This window comes from Hypomesus nipponensis, chromosome 8 (assembly GCF_054491055.1).
Source record: "Hypomesus nipponensis isolate SF chromosome 8, ASM5449105v1, whole genome shotgun sequence".
Taxonomy (NCBI): domain Eukaryota; kingdom Metazoa; phylum Chordata; class Actinopteri; order Osmeriformes; family Osmeridae; genus Hypomesus; species Hypomesus nipponensis.
This window is the reverse complement of record NC_140368.1, coordinates 12,060,001-12,083,744: the sequence shown is the minus strand read 5'-3', so window position 1 is coordinate 12,083,744 and position 23,744 is coordinate 12,060,001. Positions and strand designations below refer to the sequence as shown.

Here is a 23,744-nt window from a genome sequence, read left to right as displayed (position 1 = left end):
CAGTCATAACTGTTTTCTTTACTAAAGTGGAGATGTATTATTGCATCATGCTCTGGGTTGTATTATTCCCCATTTTCTTCTTCAGATACCTCCTTTTCTAAATCATTGTTCTCTTGTTCTTTCTGGACATCTGAATATATCAGATCTACAGGTTGTAGATCTGAGAGCTCTACAGGTTGTAGATCTAGAGCTGAGACCCTAACCCTGTTGGGCACTGAAATGTGCAGTCATGGCTTCAAGCTTACGCTTGCTCCAATGATCAACAAGCGTAAGCTTACAAAGCTTGTTAATGTAGCATCTAAGGTGGTTGGGGTACAATTAGCCCAGTTGCAAGATATATACGATAAACGAGTTATGGGTAAGGCTAAACACATTTTAAACTGCCCTGACCACCCACTTTTCGGAGAGTTTGATTTGCTCCCTTCTGGTTGTCGTTTTAGGTTACCTAGGTTAAGAACTGGTCGTGTCAGAGATTCTTTCATTCCTGTAGCTATTAGGAACCTAAATTCACTTGGCCAACATCATGATGTTTTAAAAAATGTAATTATTTATTTCCTGCCAATGGCCATATCTGTCCCAATTAGACCCTGTGTCATGGGGTTTGGGGGAATGTGTGTCTGTATTGTGTGTTCTGTGTTGTGTAATGTTGTTGGCATTTGGCGCTGTTCTGTGTTTGTGTATATGTTTTTGACCCCTGCTGCACACTAATTTCCTTTTGAAGGATAAATAAAGTTGAAAGTTGAAAGTTCAGCAAAGAATACTGGGGGTACTGCCATTTGCAGGACCTTTGTAGCCTCTGACTGCATATACTTTGAAGACAGCCATATACCTCTGTATGAACCTCCATGTCTCCAGATCCAGACCCAGACCCAGCACACAGAGAGGCAGATTAAGGAGGAGTTTAAGAAGCTTCACCAGTTTCTACAAGAAGAAGAGGAGGCCAGGATAACTGCACTGAGGAAGGAGGAGAAGCAGAAGAGTCAAATGATGAAGGAGAAGATTGAGGGGCTGAGCAGAGACATATCAACACTTTCACACACAATCAGAGCCATAGAGGAGGAGCTGAGAGCTGAAGACATCTCATTCCTGCAGGTCAGGACTGATCTCTCTTAGTTCATATGGAATGACTGGCTGGGTGTGTTTATGAGTGTCTAACTTCATCTTCTGTATCTCCACAGAACTACAAGGACACAGTGAAAAGGTAAGTGACCTGCCTCCTGTCTCTCTCTTCTCTGTGGTTGTGAAACCAACCCCACAGCAGCTTTGACTCCAGAATGTTCTTCCAGAGCCCAGTCCACTCTGCCGGATCCACAGCTGGTCTCAGGAGCGCTGATAGACGTGGCCAAACATCTGGTCAACCTGACCTTGAGAGTCTTGGAGAAGATGCAGGACATTGTGACATACAGTGAGTTTTTGATCAAGTAATCATATCTAATATTGTACCTGCATTAAACTGCATTACTGATCACAATCTGGCCTATCATGATCATACCTGTCCATAAACAATCCATGACAGAACGTTGTACAGGCTTCAAACTGACCCCCCTGCATCATCCATTTCCCCCTCCTGCTCCAGCCGTCTCCCCCCTGGCTCCAGCCGTCCCCCTGGCTCCAGCCGTCTCCCCCCTGGCTCCAGCCGTCTCCCCCCTGGCTCCATACGTCTTCCCCCCTGGCTCCAGCCGTCTCCCCCCTGGCTCCAGCCGTCTCCCCCCTGGCTCCAGCCGTCTCCCCCCTGGCTCCATACGTCTTCCCCCTGCTCCAGCCGTCTCCCCCCTGGCTCCAGCCGTCTCCCCCCTGGCTCCAGCCGTCTCCCCCCTGGCTCCATACGTCTCCCCCCCTGCTCCAGCTGTCTCCCCCCTGCTCCAGCCGTCTCCCCCCTGGCTCCAGCCGTCTCCCCCCTGGCTCCAGCCGTCTCCTTCCCTGCTCCATCCAACTATTCGCCTGCTGCAGCAGACTCTATCACTGTCAGCACAAACTTTACCACTACTACTATTACTCAAGGTATAACAGATTGCTGGTATTCTTTCAATACAAAATAAAACATTCATGGAGTTTTTCTGAACAGTTTTGTTTTTCTCCTTAAAGACACTTCATCTGGCTTTAAGACCGTTGGAGGAGGGTGCTTATTTGCTTATTTGGCCCAGAACACTGGGAAATTTGCGTTTGGACAGTCAGGTAGGTTTATGTTAATGACAACTGAAACGATCATGGAAAAACTAAAGGATTAGATAAATATAATTTCAATCAGCAATGCACATTGTCTGAACAGGTCTCAATTTTTCTTTGGTAGATTTTAACTTCTCATGGACAAGCGCTGATGCCACAGTTTTTGAAGCTGCACCAGCACCTAAGGCAAGGAAAAGCAAGGCAAGTTTATTTGTATAGCACATTTCAACAACAAGGCAATTCAAAGTGCTTCACATAAAACCATTAAAAGCATCAAAACATAATGCAAAAGAATACGAGATAACAATTAAGAACATTTGATAAAACATTAAAAACAGTCACAAAGCAAGAAATAAAATAAAAGTTGCAGTGCAGTTTAAGAAATAAAATGCAGGAGTGAGATGCATACATTGATATCCTTGAATCTGGTTCAATTAAAGGCAACAGCAAACAGTAAAGTCTTCAATCTGGATTTAAATAAGGTGAGGGTCTCAGCAGACCTGCAGCTTTCAGGGACCTTGTTCCAGATATGTGGAGCAGAAAAACTGAACGCTGCTTCTCCATGTTTAGTTCTGACTTTTGGAACACGGAGTAGACCAGTCCCAGATGACCTGAGGGGTCGGGATGGTTCAGAATTTAGCAGCAGATCACTAATGTATTTAGAACCTAAACCATTCAGTGCTTTATAAACCAGCAACAGGATTTTAAAGTCAATTCTTTGTTGGACAGGAAGCCAATGCAAAGACCTCAAAACTGGAGTGATGTGATCCACAACACTCTTAGTAACTATGTCAAAAAATGCCATCACATCCACTTTGTTGGTCTTAGTGAGGACTAGAGCTGTAGCGTTCTGAATCAGCTGCAGCTTTCTGATTGACTTTTTACCTGTGAACACACCATTACCGTAGTCAAGTCTACTGAAGATACATGCATGGACAAGTTTCTCCAAAATCCTGTTTGAGACATAAGTTCTCTAACCCTTCATACATTCTTCAGGTGGTAGTATGCTGAGTTTGCAATTGTCTACATATGGCTGTTCAGGTTGAGGTCTGAATCCATAAATACACCTAGATTTCTGGCTTGGTTTGTGGTTTTTAACATCAGCAATTGAAGCAGAGCACTGACTTTCAATCGTTCGTCCTTGGGACCAAAAACAAATTCTTCTGTTTATATTTATTTAATTGGAGAAAATTCAGGCACATCCAGTTGTTCAATGCATTTACCTAGCCCTTGTATGGGATTATAGTCCCCAGGTGATAAAGTGATGTCGATTTTTGTGTCGTCTGCATAATTATGATAACACACTTTGTTGTTTTTCATAATCTGAGCCAGTAGAAGCATGTAGATGTTGAATAGAAGAGGCCCCAGTATTGAACCTCAAGAGAGTCCTTCAAGTAAGATTCAAACCAGTTAAGTTGAGTCCTACCCATACTTTTAGTCTGTCTAGTAGAATGTCACGATCGACCATGTTGAATGCAGCACTAAGATCCAGTATTACTAAAACTGAAATCTGTGGATTAAGTGGATGTCATTGAAAACCTTAACAAGAGCAGTTTCAGTGCTGTGGTGGAGATACCTGAGAGAAAGGATGTGTTTATAATTTTTAAAAGATCAGTGGTCATGCAATGTGAAATATTTTTTGAAAAAGTGTGTTGGTAGAATATCCAAGTTGTAGGAGGATGTTTTCAGATGTTGTATAGTATCTTCTAAGCTTCTTTGGTTGAGTGAATGAAATTGAGTGAATGAAATTGTGTCATGACCTAAGAAGGATGGAGAGTAGGTGGGGAGCGATGATGACGATGCTGCTGATAATGTGAACATTCACTTTGAGCCTATATTGTCATTACCCGGGGTAGCCTGTTCACAGATCAAACCAGAGAATCTTATTCCCACAAACCAGCCTCGAGACATTCAGACTCTTCTGCATGCAAAATCTTCCAATTTTAAGACTGTTCAAACTACGATGAATTTGTGTCTGCTGCAGTTGGACAAGTTTGACTCGTGATTTTGGGCCCTTGATTAATTCAGAGAGAAATACAGAATGTGTATGGCATCAGCTCTGTAATAATCCTTGTGGTTCGCTGTGTGTTCAAGCTGGAGACCAAGTCAGGAGAGGAGGATGAGGAAATTCTGTTGAAGGAGCGCACCAAGCTGTACCGCTGGGATCGAGACCTGAACCAGTGGAAGGAGCGTGGTGTGGGAGACATCAAGATCCTGTACCACCCAGAGAAGAGGTTCTACCGGGTCCTGATGAGGAGGGAGAAGGTGCTGAAGGTGTGTGCGAACCACATCATCTCCCTGGCCATGGACCTCAAACCCATGAACACCTCCGACCAAGCGCTGGTCTGGACCGCCACAGATCACGCTGGTGAGTAACACCGAAATAGCCCAGGCTGTTAGGGTCAGGGTTAGCCCTAAACTTTGAAGACTAGATTGTTACAGCCTGACAGTAGGATTCTCACTTGGGGTGCGAGAGGTCTCAGGTTCAAATCCCAGATGAGCCCACACTTGTTACAAACTGGCCAAAGGGTAACTACAGGCTGAGTTGTAGTTTAATCTATTTAATTTAAATACATTTTAAATACATTTTAAATGTATTTAAATACATTTTAAACACATTTATTTAATTATAATTCCACTTAGTACTGCTAGTTTATGTACCCTTAGTATAGATAGTCCACAAGTATAGATAATCCACATATTTAAATTTGAGGTTCCTATATGTTTATTGTATGCACCTTCCTGCCAAAGGAAATTCCTTGTCCGTGCAAATTTTCATGGTGAATAAATCCCATTTTGATTCTGATTCTGAATTGTATTTCTTAAATACTGAAATGATACAAGAAGGCATGACGGTCAGTAAATCAGTTACGCGAGGGGATGAGTGGTTAGTTTTCAGTGGCAAATGTTGGGAGGTGTATAGGGGACAGTCAAAGCCCCGCATTAATCTATCTGACCACTGATAGAGAGAAAGAGAGAGTAAAAGTGGGAAAAGGATGGCCTTTTTATCTTGCAGCATCCCCAGGTGTGCCCCATTAGTGCTGACGAGGGCTGTCACAATATCCTTAACTTTATAGAAGTACTAGAGTATATAATGACTATAAAATATGTATATTGGAAAAACCTTATCGCGTAAGCCAAATAGCTTAATGACCTGTGGTGTTTACTTTCTTCTCTCTCCATCTTTTTTTCTCTCCCCTACTTTCTCTCACTCCAGAGGGCGAGGGCAAGGTGGAGACACTCGCTGCCAAGTTTAAAACATCTGAGCTGGCCCGGTCCTTCAGGAAAACCTTCACAGAGTGTCAGAGCCGCATGGGCCAATCAGATTCCTTGGCTGTGATGTCACCCCAGATGTCCAGAGCCCAGGAGCACTCCCGAGAATCCAACCCCCGAGTCTACCTCACCATCACTGCCGACGACGAGGCCTTAGGAGACGTCATCATCGAGCTGTTCTCCCACATCGTTCCCAAAACGGCAGAGAACTTCCGAATCCTGTGCACAGGACAGAAGGGCTTTGGCCTCCGCGACTCCATCTTCCACAGGGTCGTTCCTGACTTCATGTGCCAAGTGAGCTGTGGGGACGGCTTGGGGAATAACTGTGGTCTTAGTGGGGAGGGAGGGGGTTCAGTTTGACACAGATGGGAGTATTAGTGGTAGGTATCTTGTGTACTGTCATAACAACTGGCATGTTAATCTATAGTTGCGTAAAGCATGAGACTAAATAATGAAGTTGAACCACATCAATTTGAGTCAAGCTGTTGCAGTTGTCCTAACCTCGCCTGTGTCCCGACTCTGTCAGGGTGGAGACATCACCAGCCAGGATGGAACTGGAGGCAAATCAATCTACGGGGGGAAGTTTGAGGACGAGAACTTTGACGTGCGCCACACGGGTCCAGGCCTGCTCTCCATGGCCAACCGGGGGCGGGACACCAACAACTCCCAGTTCTTCATCACCCTGAAGAAGGCCGAACATCTGGACTTCACACACGTGGCCTTTGGCTTCGTCCAGAACGGCATGGAAACCGTTCGTCAGATGGGCGAACTGGGCACCAAGACGGGCAAGCCCACCAAGAAGATTGTCATCACATCCTGTGGACAGCTGTAGGACAGATGGCACCGCAGACGTTCTCATGAGGGAACGTCACGCCTGTCGGACACTTCTGCAGACGTGGGTTTCGTACCCTTTGATTTGTCAAAATTAGCACACTAGATTTGACTGAGATGTAGGAAGTCACAGATTTGAGACTACTAAGGATTTTAAAATACTTTTGGGTGCACCCATTGTGTTACAGGGATTCTCCATTTTCCCCTGAGGTTTACACCTGGCAACAGATCCAAGACTTGGATATATTTGTGTGTATAGTGTATATGGACTTTTTAATGTGATTTTCTTTGCATGTGTTTCACCGAGAGTTGAAAGCACTGGTTCATATCTGTGTGCACACTAACTTGTTTTTGTATAATGAAGTCTTAATTAACAAGGGAATGTTGTTGAAAAGTAAAATAAACTGTTCCTTACCTCCTACTGCTCATTTTATTTTAGTTATCTTATAGTTTTCTGTATGCATTTCATCATTTGTAAACTATTACGCTAATACTCTATGCTTTCCCTTAACTATAGAAGTATCAAGAGCAGTATGTTTGCATTGTTGTTTTTGTTCTGTAGACCCTAAAGTACAACAGGAAAACCAAAAAGTATTCAGACTGCTTCTGCACCTTTTTTTTTTAATATATATTAGTTTTTGACAAAGAAAGGTACACCATTGTGAAGCTTAATGTTTGGTTTATTAAAAAAGGAAAATGGAAAGGCTTGCAAAGGGAGTCGAGAAAGGGGGAGGGTGTTGTCTCAATGCAGGGAGTGTACAGGTTTCATTGAATATCCCTTGGGTTCTAAACCTAAAAGAATATAACGGGGTACTAAGCTCAAGTCTGTAAAGTGAAATGTAGCTTCTGCTGTAGGGTGTCCTCTTCAATAGTGCTCCGGGCGGAGCACTAATGCTTGACATTTAAGAAAACGGCTCATTCCCCCAAAAAGTTTACTGAAAGCAATCATTGACAGAAACGCAAAATACAACCATTTGGTCTTCCACTAAGGGGTCCTTAGTTGGTCCAAGTTTGTGTTCCAGGTTGAGGTTGTTCACGACATGTTACTCACAGATCATTTCTGGAAAAAAGCATCATGCTAATTATAACAAGGTCAAAATGAACAATTCAAGTCATTACACGGGTATATTTTTTTCAGGGGCATTAATACAGTACATGTACATAAATGGCTTGAAATAAAAGCCATCCAACATCCATTTTTTTAGAAATCCATAAATACCAACAAACTACAATCTTCTTGTTTGTCTTACCTGCGATTAGGAGCAACAGAAGAAACGGACATCATTGAGAGATGTGTCGTCCCCCTCACCCTGGACATCTTCCATATTGGTTTCAATGCCACAGATGCCCTTGCTACATTCCTGGCTCCAGGGTCCATACTCCCCCCACCCATTGCCGTCACCCTCAAGAACCGAGTGGTCGCTACAGCGGAAATTGATGTTATTGGCGGCAGTGTCGTCACCAGAGCCCTGGTTACCCTCCACACGCAGTTGGAAGGAGATGAGGAGTTCTCTCCCGGGGCAATACTTAAACCTCGACCAGTCACCCCAGCTGAAGACGGAGTAAAATGGGGAAGGGAGAGGGGGGGGGGGGGGGTGTAAGGTAAATTAGCTAAAAGAGATCATGTGGGAGCATGGAACAGACAGAGGGTGCTCTTTTGGTGAATTACCGGGAATATATATGTACAGTTACCTCAATCTACACATACAAAGAAATTCCATGATCAGACAGAAGCCTGACCTGTACCCTACATTTAGACTGCTCACACGAGGCATAAGGCTCAAGTTTAGAGAAGTTTAACAAGTCCGTAAGAGCTAAAGTGTTATCTTACTGTCCAGTGTGAGACTCGATTGTTTGAAGGAAGATCAACTCCCCGGGTTTGGCACAAAAGAGGCGGATGCCGTTGAGGGAAGTGTCATCCCCACTTTGTTGATTAGGTTCCACCTGAGAGTAGATACACATGTTAGCATGAAATGTATCCCAATAGTAATGTGGGTTACTTCTATGCACAGCTGTATTGATTCCATAACTGAAACATTTGAACCAAACTCGCAAACTGTAAATTTACTCACACACAATACATTGTTTTTACCCTCAGACTGAACCCAGCAGCATAGAAATTGTCAAGACACATCTCAGTCCATGTCCACTTTCCAAACGTCTGGCCATTGGGCACGGTAAGCTCAGATGAGATGGATCTTTTCATTGCTACATGTCGTTCCTCAGGTGTGGAAAGGCCAAGGGACAACGTAGCAAGGACGACAGCAATTAGAAGAAGGATAGCCATGTTTACAGTCTCTCAGCCTGAAGACACAGAAAGCCAATTGAGAACTGACATCTCTTATACCTTGGCCTGGCCTGATATGGCCTTCATTGTTATTTATGTAGCATGGGTTACACAATTAAGATTAGCAATAATTAATCTATAAAAGTTTAATCATATTTAATCTAGCCTTCGTAATAATCTGTCTCTAATATGAGTAGTGAATTCTATGAAAGTAGAGCAGATCAGATTACGTGAGGGATACGCGAGTATTATGCACAATGACTTATTTTAAGAATGTCACGGTGTGTGGAGGGGTAGGACCCAAACGCAGGAGATGACGCAGCCATGTTGAAAACAGAGGTTTAAAAGCAAAATGGGAAACAAGTAGGGTACTCACGCAGTGCCAGGGGTAGTAGTAATGACAAGACAAAGACTGAATACAAAACGGAAACCTAAATACACAGAAACAAACAAGACACAGGTGGACACAATGACACTAACGAGAGAGAGAGAGAGATGAAGGTGGTCAAATGAAATAGAGTGAGACAGAGGGAGGGATGAGGGAAAGGGCCGGAACAGGGGGGAAAGCTGAGAAAGAAGAATTATGTCCAGGGTGAGGGGGACGACACATCTTTCAATGATGTCCGTTTCTTCTGTTGCTCCTAATCCCAGGTAAGACAAACAAGAAGATTGTAGTTTGTTGGTACTTATGGATTCCCAAAAAAATGTTGTTAGATGGCTTTTATTTCAAGCCATTTATGTACATATACTGTATTAATGCCCCTGAAAGAAATATACTCGTGTAATGACTTGAATCGTTCATTTTGACCTTGTTGGGGTGTGCTTGCATTCGGCGAGCACAAACCATTGTTATCTCACATATATATTATTTATTATTTATTGTTTCTTTTCGCCCCCCTAAGGATGCCTCAATATTTGGACTACATAGACAACGGCGATGTCAAAAGGTTCGTCTCGGTAGCGATTGCGTTGGTTGTATTGGGATTTATGTTCCATTGCACGGTTTAAGTAGAAATTACGTTTTTGTGGCAAAAAGTGAAGCTAACGGTGGCTAACTTGCTAGCCACAGTCACTGACGCCACTAACGTCACCAACGTCACGAAAACTCGCGTGACTATCTCTAGCAGAACATTAGTTTCCCATCTGTTAACTTGGGGGATACTAATCTGCAAGGCAGCTGCAGAAACGCCACAAGCAAAGAGGCCAGGGTGATATTTAATCATTTTACTTTGTGGTGTGAAACATAATTGTGAAATGTAATGTACAATATTAGCTGATATTATTAAGTAAGTAGGCCCACATCTACTTTCGGAAACGGTAGTCTACTATTTCACTGAAGCATTAGCATCATGACATTAGCCTCTGTTGCTTGGGCAACACATACTACAGTGGTCATGATGCATCTGTTTTCAATCGTTAAAATAAACATTCCTCACAAATACGTTTTTGTTGTAGGATTTATTTTGACATTAATAAACGATTTGTTGGTGAAATGACCATTACCTGTGGTTTCAAATCAGTGTGGCGGCTCACTGCAACGCTGTAGCCTACCCGAGACACTAATGAGTAGCTAACAAAAACATCTCTTTAGAGATGTTTAGAAAGTCAAACGGCGACGGAACATGTTTGGCTTTCCCCTTACTCAAAAGTTTTTCAATAGGTGAAAGTATCTGACTACTAACCTGAACTTCAACTTTGTCTGTTCATGAAAATAATTAATGTCAGCCTGCTTCAGCCTTGCTTAGCTGTAGGATATACATTTTACTGGGTCTTGCTGCGCTGCTTGATTTATTGAAATTATTATGAAATGTTATGTTTTACTAGCCATTTGCCTTCTTAAGCAAATCACAGTATTTCCCACCCCTCATGGTGTAACAGAGACGACCGTAAATAGCCTAATTCATCTTTCAAGTAATAAGCCCCCGTTGAAGTGTTGAGCAGGAAATTAGCTGGTCTGTAGAGATCTTGGGTTGGTGGTTTTACTGATGCAGAATTCGCTCAAATAAAATCGATAGACGTAACGAGTGGCACATAACGTGAAGTAGGCCTAACATTGCATTTTATTTTGTTTGAGTTTTAATAACTTGTCCAGTGCATCGGGGCAAGTAGCACTAGCCTAAATTGATCTTCCAGACTTGCCGTAAAAAAAAAATGTACTCTTCCCGGACAAGCCTTAGCTACATGGCTAGACTGTTGATCCAGATCAGAATCCATCATATCTTGGACACTCAAAATCAGCGAATCTTGCAGCCAAATCAAGTAGCCTATATTTATAGGCCTTTATATGGCTACAAACTTCTGCTCGGTTTCTAGCTGGCTACTTGTTACCAAGTTACAACTTTGTTGCAGGGGCATTCTTTGTCTACATTGCGAGCTAACAGTGTCCGGTAATTATGTCGCTATAAATAATGATGTTAAACCGAGACCACTAAGCCCTCAAAGAAAATGTAAGGTCAAAGAAACAAAAGAAAGGTTTGAGGTTACTCTGAAAATTATTAATAAAATAGGCTTCTAATATTAAACTGCTAAATCCTTCTCTAACTAGGCTCCTCTATGATGCATAATGAAACTTTTTTTAAGTAATCAATAAGCCTACGCTTGCCCTCATTACTCAAATGATGCCGTTCAGGGCGTTCAAATTACATAATAGGGCGATGATAGGAGGATAATAGGACATAATAGGGCAACCAACAAGTTGTTTATATCTGATTACAATTTAATAAGTTATCTAGCGCTGCATCTTCATGAGCTACATTTGGCCTCCTTCTCTTCCAACCAACCAGTATCACCTCTCCTCCATCTGAGTGATGCATGTCATTTTTACAAACTTATTATCAAGGGAACACAATGGTCAGAACTGTAGTCATACACTTAAATGCTTTTTGAAATATGTAAACACCAGGAGTGTATGGAAAGCTGGGGCAGCCACAAGCACACCCTCACAATTTCCCCAGAAATTGTATGCTCTCTAGTTATAATTAGCATGATGCTTTTTTCCAGAAATGATCTGTGAGTAACATGTCGTGAACAACCTCAACCTGGAACACAAACTTGGACCAACTAAGGACCCGCTTAGTGGAAGACCAAGTGGTTGTATTTAGCGTTGTAACTGTCAATGATTTCTCTGTACCAGAGAATTCACAGTTGAAGTCAGAAGTGGACGTCATCATTGCGGCCTCGATGAACAACTACAAGCAAGAAGCAAGTGTGTGTGTGTGTGTGTCCGTGCATGTTCCTGTGTGTGTGTGCAGACAATCATCAGCTCGCTGAAGTTTGCGTGTGAGATCCTGACGGAGGATGAGGAGGGGGGTGCCGCCCGGATCCCCTTTGACACGTTTGTGGGTCTGTACAACTACCTGGCCCACCTGGATGGAGAGATCCCCCAGCAGCAGACAGACAGCTTCCTGCACAGCCTGAGGGAGTCTGTGTGAGTGATGGGCTCTGGGTTCTGGACTGGCTCATGAGTTCTTTCTCTCTACATGAAGTTTTCCACCTGCCTCTTCATGTGGATGATTGATTGTTCCTCTGCTTTGATTCTCATTTCTTCTACTGAGTTTTGTCAGAGACGTCTCAGATCCAGCTGGTCAAATGAGAGGATGAATATCTTTTACACCTGACATGTTTGTTTCATCCAAGGAGAAACTCCAGCCTGCTCTGAAGTCCTTACAGAAGAAGCTGAAGATCTTTCACAAAGTTAAACAAACCTGTCATCAAACAATAAATTACATTACGGTAAAAATATTGATTAATAAAATAATATAAAGCAAACTAAACCCTACCTAAACCTCTGTATGAACCTCCATATCTCCAGACCCAGACCAAGCACACAGAGAGGCAGATTAAGGGGGAGTTTAAGAAGCTTCACCAGTTTCTACAAGCGGAAGAGGAGGCCAGGATAGCTGTACTGAGGAAGGAGGAGAAGGAGGCTGGGTGTGTTTATGAGTGTCTAACTTCATCTTCTGTATCTCCACAGAACTACAAGGACACAGTGAAAAGGTAAGTGACCTGCCTCCTGTGTCTCTCTTCTCTGTGGTTGTGAACCCAACCCCACAGCAGCTCTGACTCCAGAATGTTCTTCCAGAGCCCAGTTCACTCTGCCGGATCCACAGCTGGTCTCAGGAGCGCTGATTGACGTGACCAAACACCTGGGCAACCTGACCTTCAGAGTCTGGGAGAAGATGCAGGTTTTTGTCACATACAGTGAGTGTTTGATCAAGTAATCATATTAATATTCAAATAGTACTACTAACAATATCCTGTCTTAGTGATCATGACCTGTATTATCATGATCAAACCTGTTCATTGACAATCCATGACTATACAGTACAGGCTACAAACTGAACATGACCATTGTTACTTAATGTATTGCATCTCACACCAATACCAGCCTGATATGTTGAATACAGCATGATCAATTCATGTAGAATAACAATGACATCCACATACATGATATGTCCAGTCATCATTACTGGGTTTGTCATGGTGTCAACTCCTGGTGGGTGAGGGTGTAAACATCAAACACTGCATCAACACAAACCTGATCTCTCTCCTCAGCTCCTGTGACTCTGGACCCCAACACTGCCCACCCAGACCTCATCCTGTCTGAGGATCTAATCAGTGTGAGAGGAAGTCAGGAGAGATAGCAGCTTCCTGACAACCCAAAGAGGTTTGATTTGAATGTGTTGATCCTGGGCTCTGAGGGCTTTAACTCAGGGACACACAGCTGGGATGTTGAGGTTGGAGACAGTACACACTGGTCACTGGGTGTGTTAACAGAGTCTGTCCAGAGGAAGGGAGTCATACAGGGTGGACGCTGGGGAATCTGGTTCTACCATGGTGAATACAGAGCAGCATCCTCATCAGGTCCAGTCACTGTTCTCACAGTGAGACAGAATGTCTCAGCTGGACTGGGACAGAGTAAAGCTGTCATTCTCTGACCCTGATAGAAACACAGACTTACACACAATCACACACACCTTCAATGAGAGAGTGTTTTTATACATCGGTAATGGCTGCATTCTGCACTCTCTGAGGATCTTACCAGTGAAGGTGTCTGTAACAGTAGAACAGCACAGTCATTAGAGCCTCTGTCTGGAGGTGGTACCAGCATTGAGTGAGCCCACTTCCTGCAGTTAAACAAAGCAAAGACGGAAGTCTTAATCTTTGGTCCCTCTGCTTCTACAGAGATGGTTGGCAGTAAACTAGGACCTCTATCTGGGAACTTTCATACACATGCTAAAAATGTAGGTGTTACTTTAAATTCTGCTTTGACTTTCATAAAGAGTTCAATGCTGTGGTCAGAAGGTGTTTCCATCGAGTCATTTTTTTATCATCCAAAAATATGGAGTCTGTAATACATGCTTTCATTGCATCCAGACTATTACAATATACTGTATTAGGACGTTTCTCTGTCACGTCCCCAGCTTGTCCAAAATGCTGCAGCTAGACTGTTGACTGGAACAAAGAAGAGAGAACATATAACACCAGTCCTGGTCACTCCACACTGGCTCCCAGTCAAATACAGTATCAAGGCATTACTATTTGTTTGGCATTATTGTTTGTTTGTAAGGGTCTGCATGGCCTGGCTCCTCTGTATGTCTAGGATCTTCTTTCACTCCATCAAATTACATCTTGAGACCCCCGATCAACCAGAAGTCTTCGGTATACTGTTTCATTTTTACATTACATTTGAGTCATTTAGCAGACGCTCTTATCCAGAGCGACTTACAGTAAGTACAGGGACATTCCCCCCGAGGCAAGTAGGGTGAAGTGGACACAACATCATTTTTGGCATGGTCTTGTGTCCTATTGTGTTTAAATTGTGTGTGATTGTACTGCACTTTGGCTAACAGCTGTTATTTTTAAATGTGCTTTATAAATCAAATTGTCTGACTTTGATTTATACAATTCACTGTTTTACCACTAGAGGGAGACAGAGGAGAGCAGATTGTTCCACCAGTTGACTCGTTCAACCTTGTTGAACCAGTATAGACACAGTACAATTCTTCAACATCTGTCAAGCATCACATTCCAAACTCGGAACGGTGGGCATGTTCAAATAACTTTATTACTATACAAAAAATCACAACAGTATAAATCATACATACACATACAGTATATACACAGTATATGTGAGTTAACAACATGGTGCCTTGCTGAGAACAAATGGAATTGATGCCTATTTGAGGCCAATTGATGCTCAGGTGAGTTATCTACTGTGTGGAGGTAGCATATTCTTCCTTTGCTCACATGCTATTGACACCAGTTCAAAACAATATGCAGAGCTGTCCGTGACATGGAGGAACACTTGGACCTGGCCCCCGCTTGCCGTTGATATGGCCGCCCTCTACTCATGGCTGCCCTCAGAGGGAAAGACAACAGGATGGAAAATGTAGAGAGTGAATTTATTCAGGTGGACACTGGAGCACGAGTGTGTGCGCTGCATGATGTCAGATTGATCATCTTAACTATGTCATGCTGTGGTATGTTGTTTTAGACACACTATCCATTCCTCCACCAGTAGAGGGCAACATAGTACTGCAGATTTTTTCACCCTTTGACACAAACTTCTTGAACCAGTTTAGAGACAGTTTACCTCGACACTGGTCACATTCAATAAAATGAAGCTTTTGGCCTTTTTTTTAAACAACTTTAAATAAACCAATTGAATATCGACAACATAAATCTGCAGGCTCTGGTAGAAAGACTAGACTAAGGACAGGGTAGAGCTTGCAGCTCCCTGTGACAGATGTTTACTTATAGTTGGACTGTAGGTTTAATTATCTTAATAATAGTAATAATGAGACTTCATCTATATAGCACATTTCATACAAGAATTGCAGCTCAAGATACTTTACATAAAATCAATAAAAACAATAATACAAGTGATAAAAGTAATAATTAAAATAGCAAATAATAATATAACTAACAAAAGTAGTAAAACCCTTATGAGACCAAATTAGTTAAATGCTTTGGTAAAAAGGTAGGTTTTAAGCTGTCTTTTAAAAATGTCTAGCGTATTTGCTTCCCTAATATTTATGAGTAATTTGTTCCATCATTTTTGGGCGTAATTGATGTAATTGCCCTCTAATAGGCCTGCATTTGATGTTCTAGCTGGTGTGTAGTTTATAAGAGAGTTAGCAATGTAGCTAGGCCCTTGTCCGTGTAGAGCTTTCTATGTGAGGAAAAGGACCTCAACTGTCTGTCTACCTGTCTGTCCTTCTCTTTATACCTGTCTGTCTTTCTCTCCTTAAATGTCTGTCTACCTGTCTGTCCTTCTCTTTATACCTGTTTGTCCTTCTCTCCTTAAATGTCTGTCTACCTGTCTGTCCTTCTTTCTATACCTGTCTGTCCACCTGTCTGTCTTTCTCTCTATACCTGTCGGTCTACCTGTCTGTCCTTCTTTCTATACCTGTCTGCCTGCTGATCCATCATCATGCTGGTCAATCTAGTACCTCACCTTGACATACAGGATATTCACGTATGGTCCATGTTACATATCCTCTAAGCCAGGAAGAGTGAGTGGGTTTAGCTGGGAGAGAGGTGTGTGTGTGCGTTTGTAAACATTTGTAAATGTTAATAATCTATTAAAAATCTATGTATAAATATTGTTACAACTGATTCAATAAGAATTCAGAAGCTATATAATAATGTTTTTGGTTATCATTTTTTCATAATTATTAAATACTGAATATATATACACAGTATATAAATATCCATATATGGTAATATTTATTAGGTTTGGCAATTATAAACATGTTGTAAAAGTCATGTTATGGGTTTATAAGGTCAGTAAGAAAGCATTAGGTAATAATAATAATATTAATAAATTTTATTTATATAGCGCTTTTCAGGTAGAGGTTGGGAAACAACTTATGAACACATGGATATATGTAATCATACATATCATGTATTGGATATAATGTAATGGTTAAGGGATATGTTCATATATATTTTACACCTATTTATACATTAATTTATGATTATTAGTAATGCTCATAAAGCATGTATTAATTGTTAGGTAGGTGTTTTGTGTGGCCTCATGTAAAGTGATGATTTTCTGTTCCATGAGTCTGATGCCTGCAAAAAGATTCTTGCTTTTTCCACAAATAAATGATGTCTTGACACCCAAAAGTACGACATTGTGTTGTATTTCAACCCTTTCTAATGCATATTGATGTTTGCATACTTAGCTATTCAGTTTGCGTTTATGTAAGTTAGTTTATAAGTAAGTTTTCCCTCAAAATCAGTGCCATTTGATATGCCATAGGGTATTATATAATGGCTCCAGGGTATCAAACCTAGACTTAGATATCACTCAGCAAACCTTTGTCGTCCTAGTTTAACTGGTGAGAGTTGATTCGTCATACAGTTTATGACAGTAAGAGAGAGAGAAACAGAGAGAATGAGCGATATTGTCAGCCATTGTGAAACACAGATAAGACAAGTGTTCATATCGGCCTGGTCCTCTAAGCAACACAGCAGACACACACGCGACGATAAGCCTAGTTAAAGAGATATCACTGAACAAATACCCAGGGCCTAGAATGACCACACACACCAGGCTAGCATACGCCTCATCAGACATAACCACATACTTGAAGCACATGCTACAGCATGTACTACCAATGCACATTTGCACAATGTGTCACTTCAGGAGAGAAATCACTGGGATTCAGGACATTGATATTGACCACGGTCAGGTATTACATGTCAAGCTGTTGGTAAATGCTATGGTTTGTGTGGGGTTCTTAACTGGTCCCAGGTCTGTTCTTAGGTTGAGCGTAGCAGAGCAGGGGTGAGGCTTGCGTGTTGTGCTGTAGAAACAGGGCAGCCAAGACCTGAACTGAAGCCAAAAAACAGGAAATCTCTCTCGTCTAAATCCTGGATGCGTGCTTGGTCTGGCATCACTGTACACACACAAACACACACAAATATGCATACTCTCTCAGCTGGCTAGCTGGGTATTTCCTGTCTTAACCAGGAGATAGTCTCATGATGTTACAGAAGTCACAGCACCTTAAACATGCGGGGGATTTCACGTTTCCTGCTGGTTTGGGCAACCGTGGGCTGCAACACACATCCCACTCCCCTCAGCCAACAAATGTGGGGTACATAGCCAGTACTTTGGGGGCCAGTAAGGGTGTGGGTGGTGGGTGAGGTAGAGAATCACATCCCCACCTTGACTTATTTTTACTAAGTCATTCATGAGCTCAAACCATAAGCTGTTCTGGCCATTCTCTTGTCTCCTGTTAATGGGCTTGCTAACATTATTCTGGAGTTCTTCAACCTTTTCTGGACCACTGTGTTTCTCTACAGTATTTGTGTATCACAACTGTAGGCGTCAGGCCAGAGTTTCTGGACAGAACGATTGCAAAACAGACTGGAGCCTGTAATCTGCGCCTGGCTTCTAAACAGTCTCTCTAGGGAGATGACGATGGTGGAGGACTGGTGTGAGAAAAAGAGGGGGAGAAACAGGAGGAGTGGACAGAGCAAGAGAGAGAGAGAGAGAAGTGGGGAGTGAAGTGATGAAGGAGAGGAAGGAAGAAAGCCCCTCAAAGGACTTGGAAAGGAGGAGAGATGATAGAAGCAAGAGAGAACACCACAGCTGGACAATTGAAAGCCCATCAAAGTTAGGAAACGGTTTGATCTTTCCCGTAAACAGAGCTGAATTCCCAGCCTCAGAACCTGGAATATTAAAAAACTACTTAAACTGTTGTAAAACATAATTATTTCAATTGAAAAACAAAGAATTCTCAATATCTTTAGCTAGACCTTCCACTGAGACTGATGTCATTGTGTTGCTCTGGGGAAACCCTTTGTGAAAGACCACAGTCCCAGGTGGGTGATGGTTCACAGCTCTGGTCTCTCTCCTCTAGGGGTCCCCAGGGAGGGATGGTGAGACCGGCTGACCTCATCGGTCTCGAGGCTGTGGACGTGACGGATCCTCCCAGCTCCTCCAGCTACATGGAGACTCAGGGCACGGTCAGAAGGACAGAGCAGAGCTTTCACATTCCACATGTCGGAGAGAAATACATTTCTGAATTACTTGGAAGAAATGTGGCCTTGTAAATGTGTATGTGTGTTTGTGTTAGGGTGGTGGGGGGTTGAGCATTGGCATGATTGGTAAAAGGCTAGTCTACCCATCCCAGACTATATTATTCTATATACTACTGTATTTGTCTATTTATAATAGATAAGATGGCTTCTGGTGTTCCCTGTTTTGGATCTCACACTTACAGAGATGTTTGCAGAAAAATGAACTTCAATAAAGTGGTTCTACTTATGTAAATGTGTTTGTGGTTGCTCTTTCAATCAACTCAAAAGTCACTTACAAACAGCTAACCTTGGCAAATGAGGTAAAATTGTAAGTAATTCAAAGTTGTTCATCATCACTTATGTATATGTGTATAATTAATTAAGTACATGCTGTGACCAACACACAGACACACACAGATACAAATGCCCTTAAAAATGTGTCCTCTATGCTGGCTAATTAGCTGATTGGGCCACAATTATGAAACTTGCTAATCAAGCTATTAATACTGAGTGAATTAGTGCTTTACTGGAAAAGGGCTTTATAGAGACATACACACAGACATACAACCCCCGACCCCCCCCCCCACACACACACACACACACACCCTTCCAACAAACACGCACGGCACACACATGCACCACTGCACCACAGGCTCACACATAAATCCCACACCCCACCCACCACACACACACACACACACACCCAACCCACACACACACACCGCATGGCGCACGCACACACAGGCCAGCGTGGTGGAGGAGAAAAAGCTCACAGGAGATCTTTGTGTACTGCTTCACAGCTCCTAGTATTTCCATAGAGCAGCGTGGGGCTGAGGTGTGGTCTCCGTGCGGTTAGGGGAGTGAATGAACGCCTGTGGGGACCACATGCTCTGACTTGTCCCAGTCCCCGTTGGCTAACTCATGTTGTTTTGCCTTCGAAAGCACACAGATGCAGAACAGCCATAAATCAATGAGGAAATATCTCCCGAGGAAAAGCTCGGACACCATCAGGAGTCCAGCTCTCGAGCGCTCCAAAGAACGAACATGGCAGTCATGTCTGGGGCAAGATGTTTGTTCTGTTTCCGTTCACTGATCGGGACTTTGGGAACCCCTACAGAAGGTGTTCAGGAGTTCCATCAAATATTCACGCAACACAGAATTTGGGATCCTTCCATATACTTTGCTCTATTACATTTACATGTAGTCATTTGGCAGACGCTTTTATCCAGAGCGACTTACAGTAAGTACAGTACAGGGACATTCCCCCCGAGGCAAGTAGGCAAGTAGGGTGAAGTGCCTTGCCACACAAATGACACAACGTCATTTTTGCTCAGCCGGGAATCGAACTGGCGACCTTCAGATTACTAGCCCGATTCCCCACCGCTCAGCCACCTGACTCCCTAGAATCAATATGTATTTGTATGGTGCTATGCGTAGCCTAGGCCTATTCTCACTCAGTGCAATCTCAGATTCATGGAAATGCCAATTCAAAGGCAGGCAAATCCAGGTAGGGAATGTTCCAGAAGGGGGGGGGGGGGGTTCTCCTGTAGGGCTCCACTCTCTCTGATTGTCTATCTGGGGATTTATCTGGGCTGCTCTGAGCCTACATGAACTAATGTCATTAGCTCAGGTAGCTATGCTAGCTCCAGGGTGTACTGTGCAGACTAGGCTGGGTCACACCTGGTACAAAGAGCAGCCCTCAGGTATTCACACGCAGAAATTAGGCTAGCACTCACAAACAGACAGGCACCCAGTAGATGAGATGGAGGGAGCTGATGCACGAGACGAGTGTAAAGAGAAGAGAACAGTTTCAGAGCAAAGAATGTGTTCATGTCACAGTTAATAATAATATCACAGTCTAACTCACAGCAGTAGCCACAGCGTGGTTGAAAGGAATAGGCTACGAGAAGAGAGTTGTTTCCCGAGTGTCCATTTGGGAGATACCACACTACATCGGGCTTTTAGGGGCAATCTTGGAAAAACAATTATGAAAGGCAGCAGTTCTGGGCTTCAACCCTGTGTGTGTGTCTTAGCGTGGTGGGGGAGGGGGAGAGGGCAGGGTGCTTGTCTGGACAGCTCTTCCCTCTCCTGTAGGATCAGATTAGCTGCCCTATGTGCTGATACACTGCAGACTGAGAGCCTGTGCCAATAACAGATTAGGGTCAAACACACACACACAGACACACACACACACAGTATAGAGGCACCCTCACTGGCCTTTCAAGTACCAGAGTTCTATATTCATATCACAGCTACATCAGGCAACGGAAATATTAACTAGTTGTTATAGCTTACCAACTTATTGTCCTGAATTAATGTTGAATTTAAAATATAAATACAGTTTGCAAACGCAAATACAAAGACTCTAAACACATGTCATAACCTCGTTTGATTCTAAATCGCAATAGATGCCTTGATTCAGGATTTTGTAAAGCTGACAATCACTACATGAATCGACTGAGACAAAGAAATCTACAAACAATACTTTTCTCTCCTCACAACAGAAAGACATCCGGACAGCACCTGATTACAATTTCCACGAAACAGTAACTCTAGTTTCCTAACAGCGAGTTACTGCTTAATGAATTAGTTGTAGCCTACCAGACCACGCGAGTGACAGCTTGCAAATATTAAACTGGTTCAGTTAAGGGTAGTGGATGGATGAGCGGTATAGCAAACCAGACCTCGGACATGGCCCTTTTGGAAGAATTTGGACGAAGGTACAAGAAGGTTGTGGGGCTGGTCTCGTGTAGGTCGAACAGCATCTGAAAAGTATTTTCAATCGGACAGAGCGAGAGACAAAGACACCGAGAGAAATTAGAGAGAGCGAGCGGGAGGCAAATCGGATTAGCAGAACGCAGTTTATCCAAGCAGCAGTTTCACTACGATCTAGATGGATGCGTGGAGCACCCGTGCTTTTGTGCTTAACTCTTTTTACCATAACTCTAACGAGAAGCGCAACTTCTGCGTTTCTAGCCTATACTTTGGACATAACGTTTTGGTTTCAATTTGGTAGAGTAACGGGGAGTAAACTCGGACCAAACGTGTCGTCTGTTGATGTTTTTGCTGTTCTCGTCGTAAACTGGGGCAAAATTGATTAAAACCCCTGTGTAGCCTAATATTATGCGGAGTTGATACCCGGACAGAGGACTCAACCGTATGAAACATTTGCATGTTATTTTCTAGAGGAGCGCACGATGCTGGAATATCCGGGTAGAATATCCCGGTGTGGCAGGAACTCGCTTGGTTTGACCGAATCATGTTTTTTTATCAAGCCCTCCATTTGTCTACTTTTCAACTTTGAGAAGTTGGGACGGCGTTGATGTTGATGAAGTCCTCGCAGGCGTCCCAACACCAGTGTTCCTTCCCCCAGAGGACACTGGCTTAGGGGGTTAGATGGTGCTGATCACCGACGACAGGGATGGAGGAAGCTCCTCTTCTGTTCGAGTTAAACCGCTTCAGCAGAGTCCTAAAGCCGCCGCACAGGTCCACCCGGCCATAGTCGAGGAACCACCGTCCTTCTCGGATGATGACTACCTGGGATCCTGCGAATCCGAGGGAGAGGATGACGACTTTGAAGAATATGACAACTTTGAGGACTTTCCGGATACAAGGAGTATTGTGTCGGACGATTCGTTCTACCCACCGGACGATGTTTTTGCGGACTCGGAGCGGTCACTATCCCCAGACAGCCCTGAGCCGCTGTCGTTCTTTCAAGCGTGCCGCACAAACAACGCAACGATCGTCCGGCTTATGATAAGACAAGGCGTTAGAGAGGAGGAAGTTAGAGAGATGGATAAAAACAACAGGGTAGGTTTTGTTTCGTACCATTATATTATATCACGTGTGCAGTGCATTTTTTTCTATCTATTTTATCTGGCCAAGCACTACACAGGCAACACAGGTGTGTGAAAGTGTACCTGTGCGTAATGACGCACCACCAGCAGCTATATAGTGAAGCACATTGTGTAAACCTTTCGGGGGGCCGTTAGGGGTTAGTCAGGATAATTAGTTTCGGACATTATATATATAAATAATGTTTCGACCAACATAAAAGTAACACAATTTAAAAACCTAAAAAAAGAGCTGTTTTGAAAGACGACTAGTGTGATGGTGTCAATGGCCTCAATCCCATTAGCGAGTGAAAGTGTGTAATACTACTAATGGCCCAGCCTTCTTCACCTGAGTAAGTAGGGTAAAGTGTGGGTGAGACGGCTTGTCTTATGATAAGCTTAGCAAAATACATGACAGAATAATACTGCCCTAAACTAAGCATTTAAAATCTTCTCAGAGCAGAGTAACCATAGTGTTCAGGTATAACTACACCCAGATCTACTTGTTTGTGTGCACACATGCATTGGCGTCTCTGTTTGTGTGTTGAGTACATCTTGCCTGGTCTGCATGAGTCAAGTTTAGCCCCAAGCTCGTCTAAATTACAGCAGGAAAACAGAGCCACTCTGTCCAACAACCAGTGCATTGTGGGTTCCTGTTTGTGGTTCATGTAGCTGGTTGGGCTAAAATCAGTTTGGGCATACAGTGTGTGTGTGTGTGAGTGTGTGTGTAATTAAATAAATACATAGATTAGTGTGGTTGCAGAGTAATTGCTTGGTCTCAGGAGGCTAGTTGAAACCCAGATGAGGACTACTATATCTGGTGTCATCACTGGAGACGTGTTACACAAACAACCTATACCAACTTATATATATATATACAGTACCAGTCAAAAGTTTGGACATATTTGCCCGAACCTTTGACTGGTCCTGTATATATGTACGTGTGTGTGTGTTTGTGTACCTCTGACAGTTGGTTAGAGGTTTTCATCTGCCTGGCTGGTTGCACAGTCCTCTTTGCAGAATCGATGGTGAGGTCATAGGCCTTGGGGGATGGATGGGCGGTGATTACGTCAGTGGAATGTCACGATTACGACAGAATGTCTTTCCCATGCTGGCACAGTGCCCAGTCCTGGTTCTCTTTCAGCTTTCAACCCTCTCGTCGTGTGTGATCATGAGAGAACAGTGTGTATGTACAGGAGCGTGTGTTGGCCTGGAATCGCTCGTTTTGTGGTCAGGGATTTTTGTGTGGGGGGGTTTCATGTGTGTGTGTGTGTGTGTGTGTGTGTGTGAACTTCCTGCTTTCCCATGTCCTGCAC

General features: G+C 43.2%; 3 protein-coding genes, 2 long non-coding RNA genes and 1 pseudogene across 6 annotated transcripts in view; 5 read left to right on the top strand and 1 right to left on the bottom strand.

Annotated features, from left to right (window-relative positions):
- Window positions 1–889: 889 nt before the first annotated feature.
- Window positions 890–1,365, top strand: LOC146275203 (uncharacterized). Its single transcript, XR_014766355.1, has 3 exons — window positions 890–1,092; window positions 1,179–1,201; window positions 1,287–1,365. It is a non-coding gene; the product is annotated as an uncharacterized LOC146275203 (long non-coding RNA).
- Window positions 1,366–1,383: 18 nt separating this feature from the next.
- Window positions 1,384–6,271, top strand: LOC146275202 (E3 SUMO-protein ligase RanBP2-like). Its single transcript, XM_084703701.1, has 6 exons — window positions 1,384–1,405; window positions 1,577–1,827; window positions 3,947–4,018; window positions 4,261–4,534; window positions 5,384–5,733; window positions 5,966–6,271. The coding sequence occupies exons 1-6, from the start codon at window positions 1,384–1,386 to the stop codon at window positions 6,269–6,271; spliced, it is 1,275 nt and encodes a 424-aa protein (XP_084559827.1).
- A 658-nt stretch (window positions 6,272–6,929) lies between these two features.
- On the bottom strand, window positions 6,930–9,083 carry LOC146275201 (vitelline membrane outer layer protein 1-like). Its single transcript, XM_084703544.1, has 5 exons — window positions 8,934–9,083; window positions 8,363–8,574; window positions 8,102–8,214; window positions 7,521–7,821; window positions 6,930–7,330 (listed from the first exon to the last, which is right to left on the bottom strand). Exons 2-4 carry the CDS (start codon window positions 8,555–8,557, stop codon window positions 7,527–7,529), a joined length of 603 nt encoding a protein of 200 aa, XP_084559670.1. The 5' UTR covers window positions 8,558–8,574; window positions 8,934–9,083; the 3' UTR covers window positions 6,930–7,330; window positions 7,521–7,526.
- A 66-nt stretch (window positions 9,084–9,149) lies between these two features.
- On the top strand, window positions 9,150–12,547 carry LOC146275200 (uncharacterized). Its single transcript, XR_014766356.1, has 3 exons — window positions 9,150–11,984; window positions 12,194–12,289; window positions 12,369–12,547. It is a non-coding gene; the product is annotated as an uncharacterized LOC146275200 (long non-coding RNA).
- Window positions 12,548–12,636: 89 nt separating this feature from the next.
- On the top strand, window positions 12,637–14,845 carry LOC146275199 (nuclear factor 7, ovary-like; annotated as a pseudogene). Its single transcript, XR_014766285.1, has 2 exons — window positions 12,637–12,757; window positions 13,112–14,845. The product of XR_014766285.1 is annotated as a nuclear factor 7, ovary-like (transcript).
- Window positions 14,846–21,093: 6,248 nt separating this feature from the next.
- Window positions 21,094–23,744, top strand: part of ankrd33ba (ankyrin repeat domain 33ba) — an 11,609-nt gene continuing 8,958 nt past the window's right edge. The window contains exon 1 of the mRNA XM_084702409.1: window positions 21,094–22,405. Within this exon, the coding sequence (XP_084558535.1) occupies window positions 21,992–22,405 (414 nt within the window). The 5' untranslated portion in view covers window positions 21,094–21,991. The remainder of the gene's footprint in view (window positions 22,406–23,744) is intronic.

Coding starts and splice junctions, on each gene's coding strand:
- LOC146275202 (XM_084703701.1), top strand. CDS start 1,384: ATGCAGGACATTGTGACATACA. Junction 1,406..1,576: donor GCAGGACATTGTGACATACA/GTGAGTTTTTGA, acceptor CTCCTGCTCCAG/CCGTCTCCCCCCTGGCTCCA. Junction 5,734..5,965: donor TTCCTGACTTCATGTGCCAA/GTGAGCTGTGGG, acceptor CGACTCTGTCAG/GGTGGAGACATCACCAGCCA.
- LOC146275201 (XM_084703544.1), bottom strand. CDS start 8,557: ATGGCTATCCTTCTTCTAATTGCTGTCGTCCTTGCTACGTTGTCCCTT. Junction 8,215..8,362: donor CTGCTGGGTTCAGTCTGAGG/GTAAAAACAATG, acceptor ATCTACTCTCAG/GTGGAACCTAATCAACAAAG. Junction 7,822..8,101: donor ATCGAGTCTCACACTGGACA/GTAAGATAACAC, acceptor CTCCGTCTTCAG/CTGGGGTGACTGGTCGAGGT.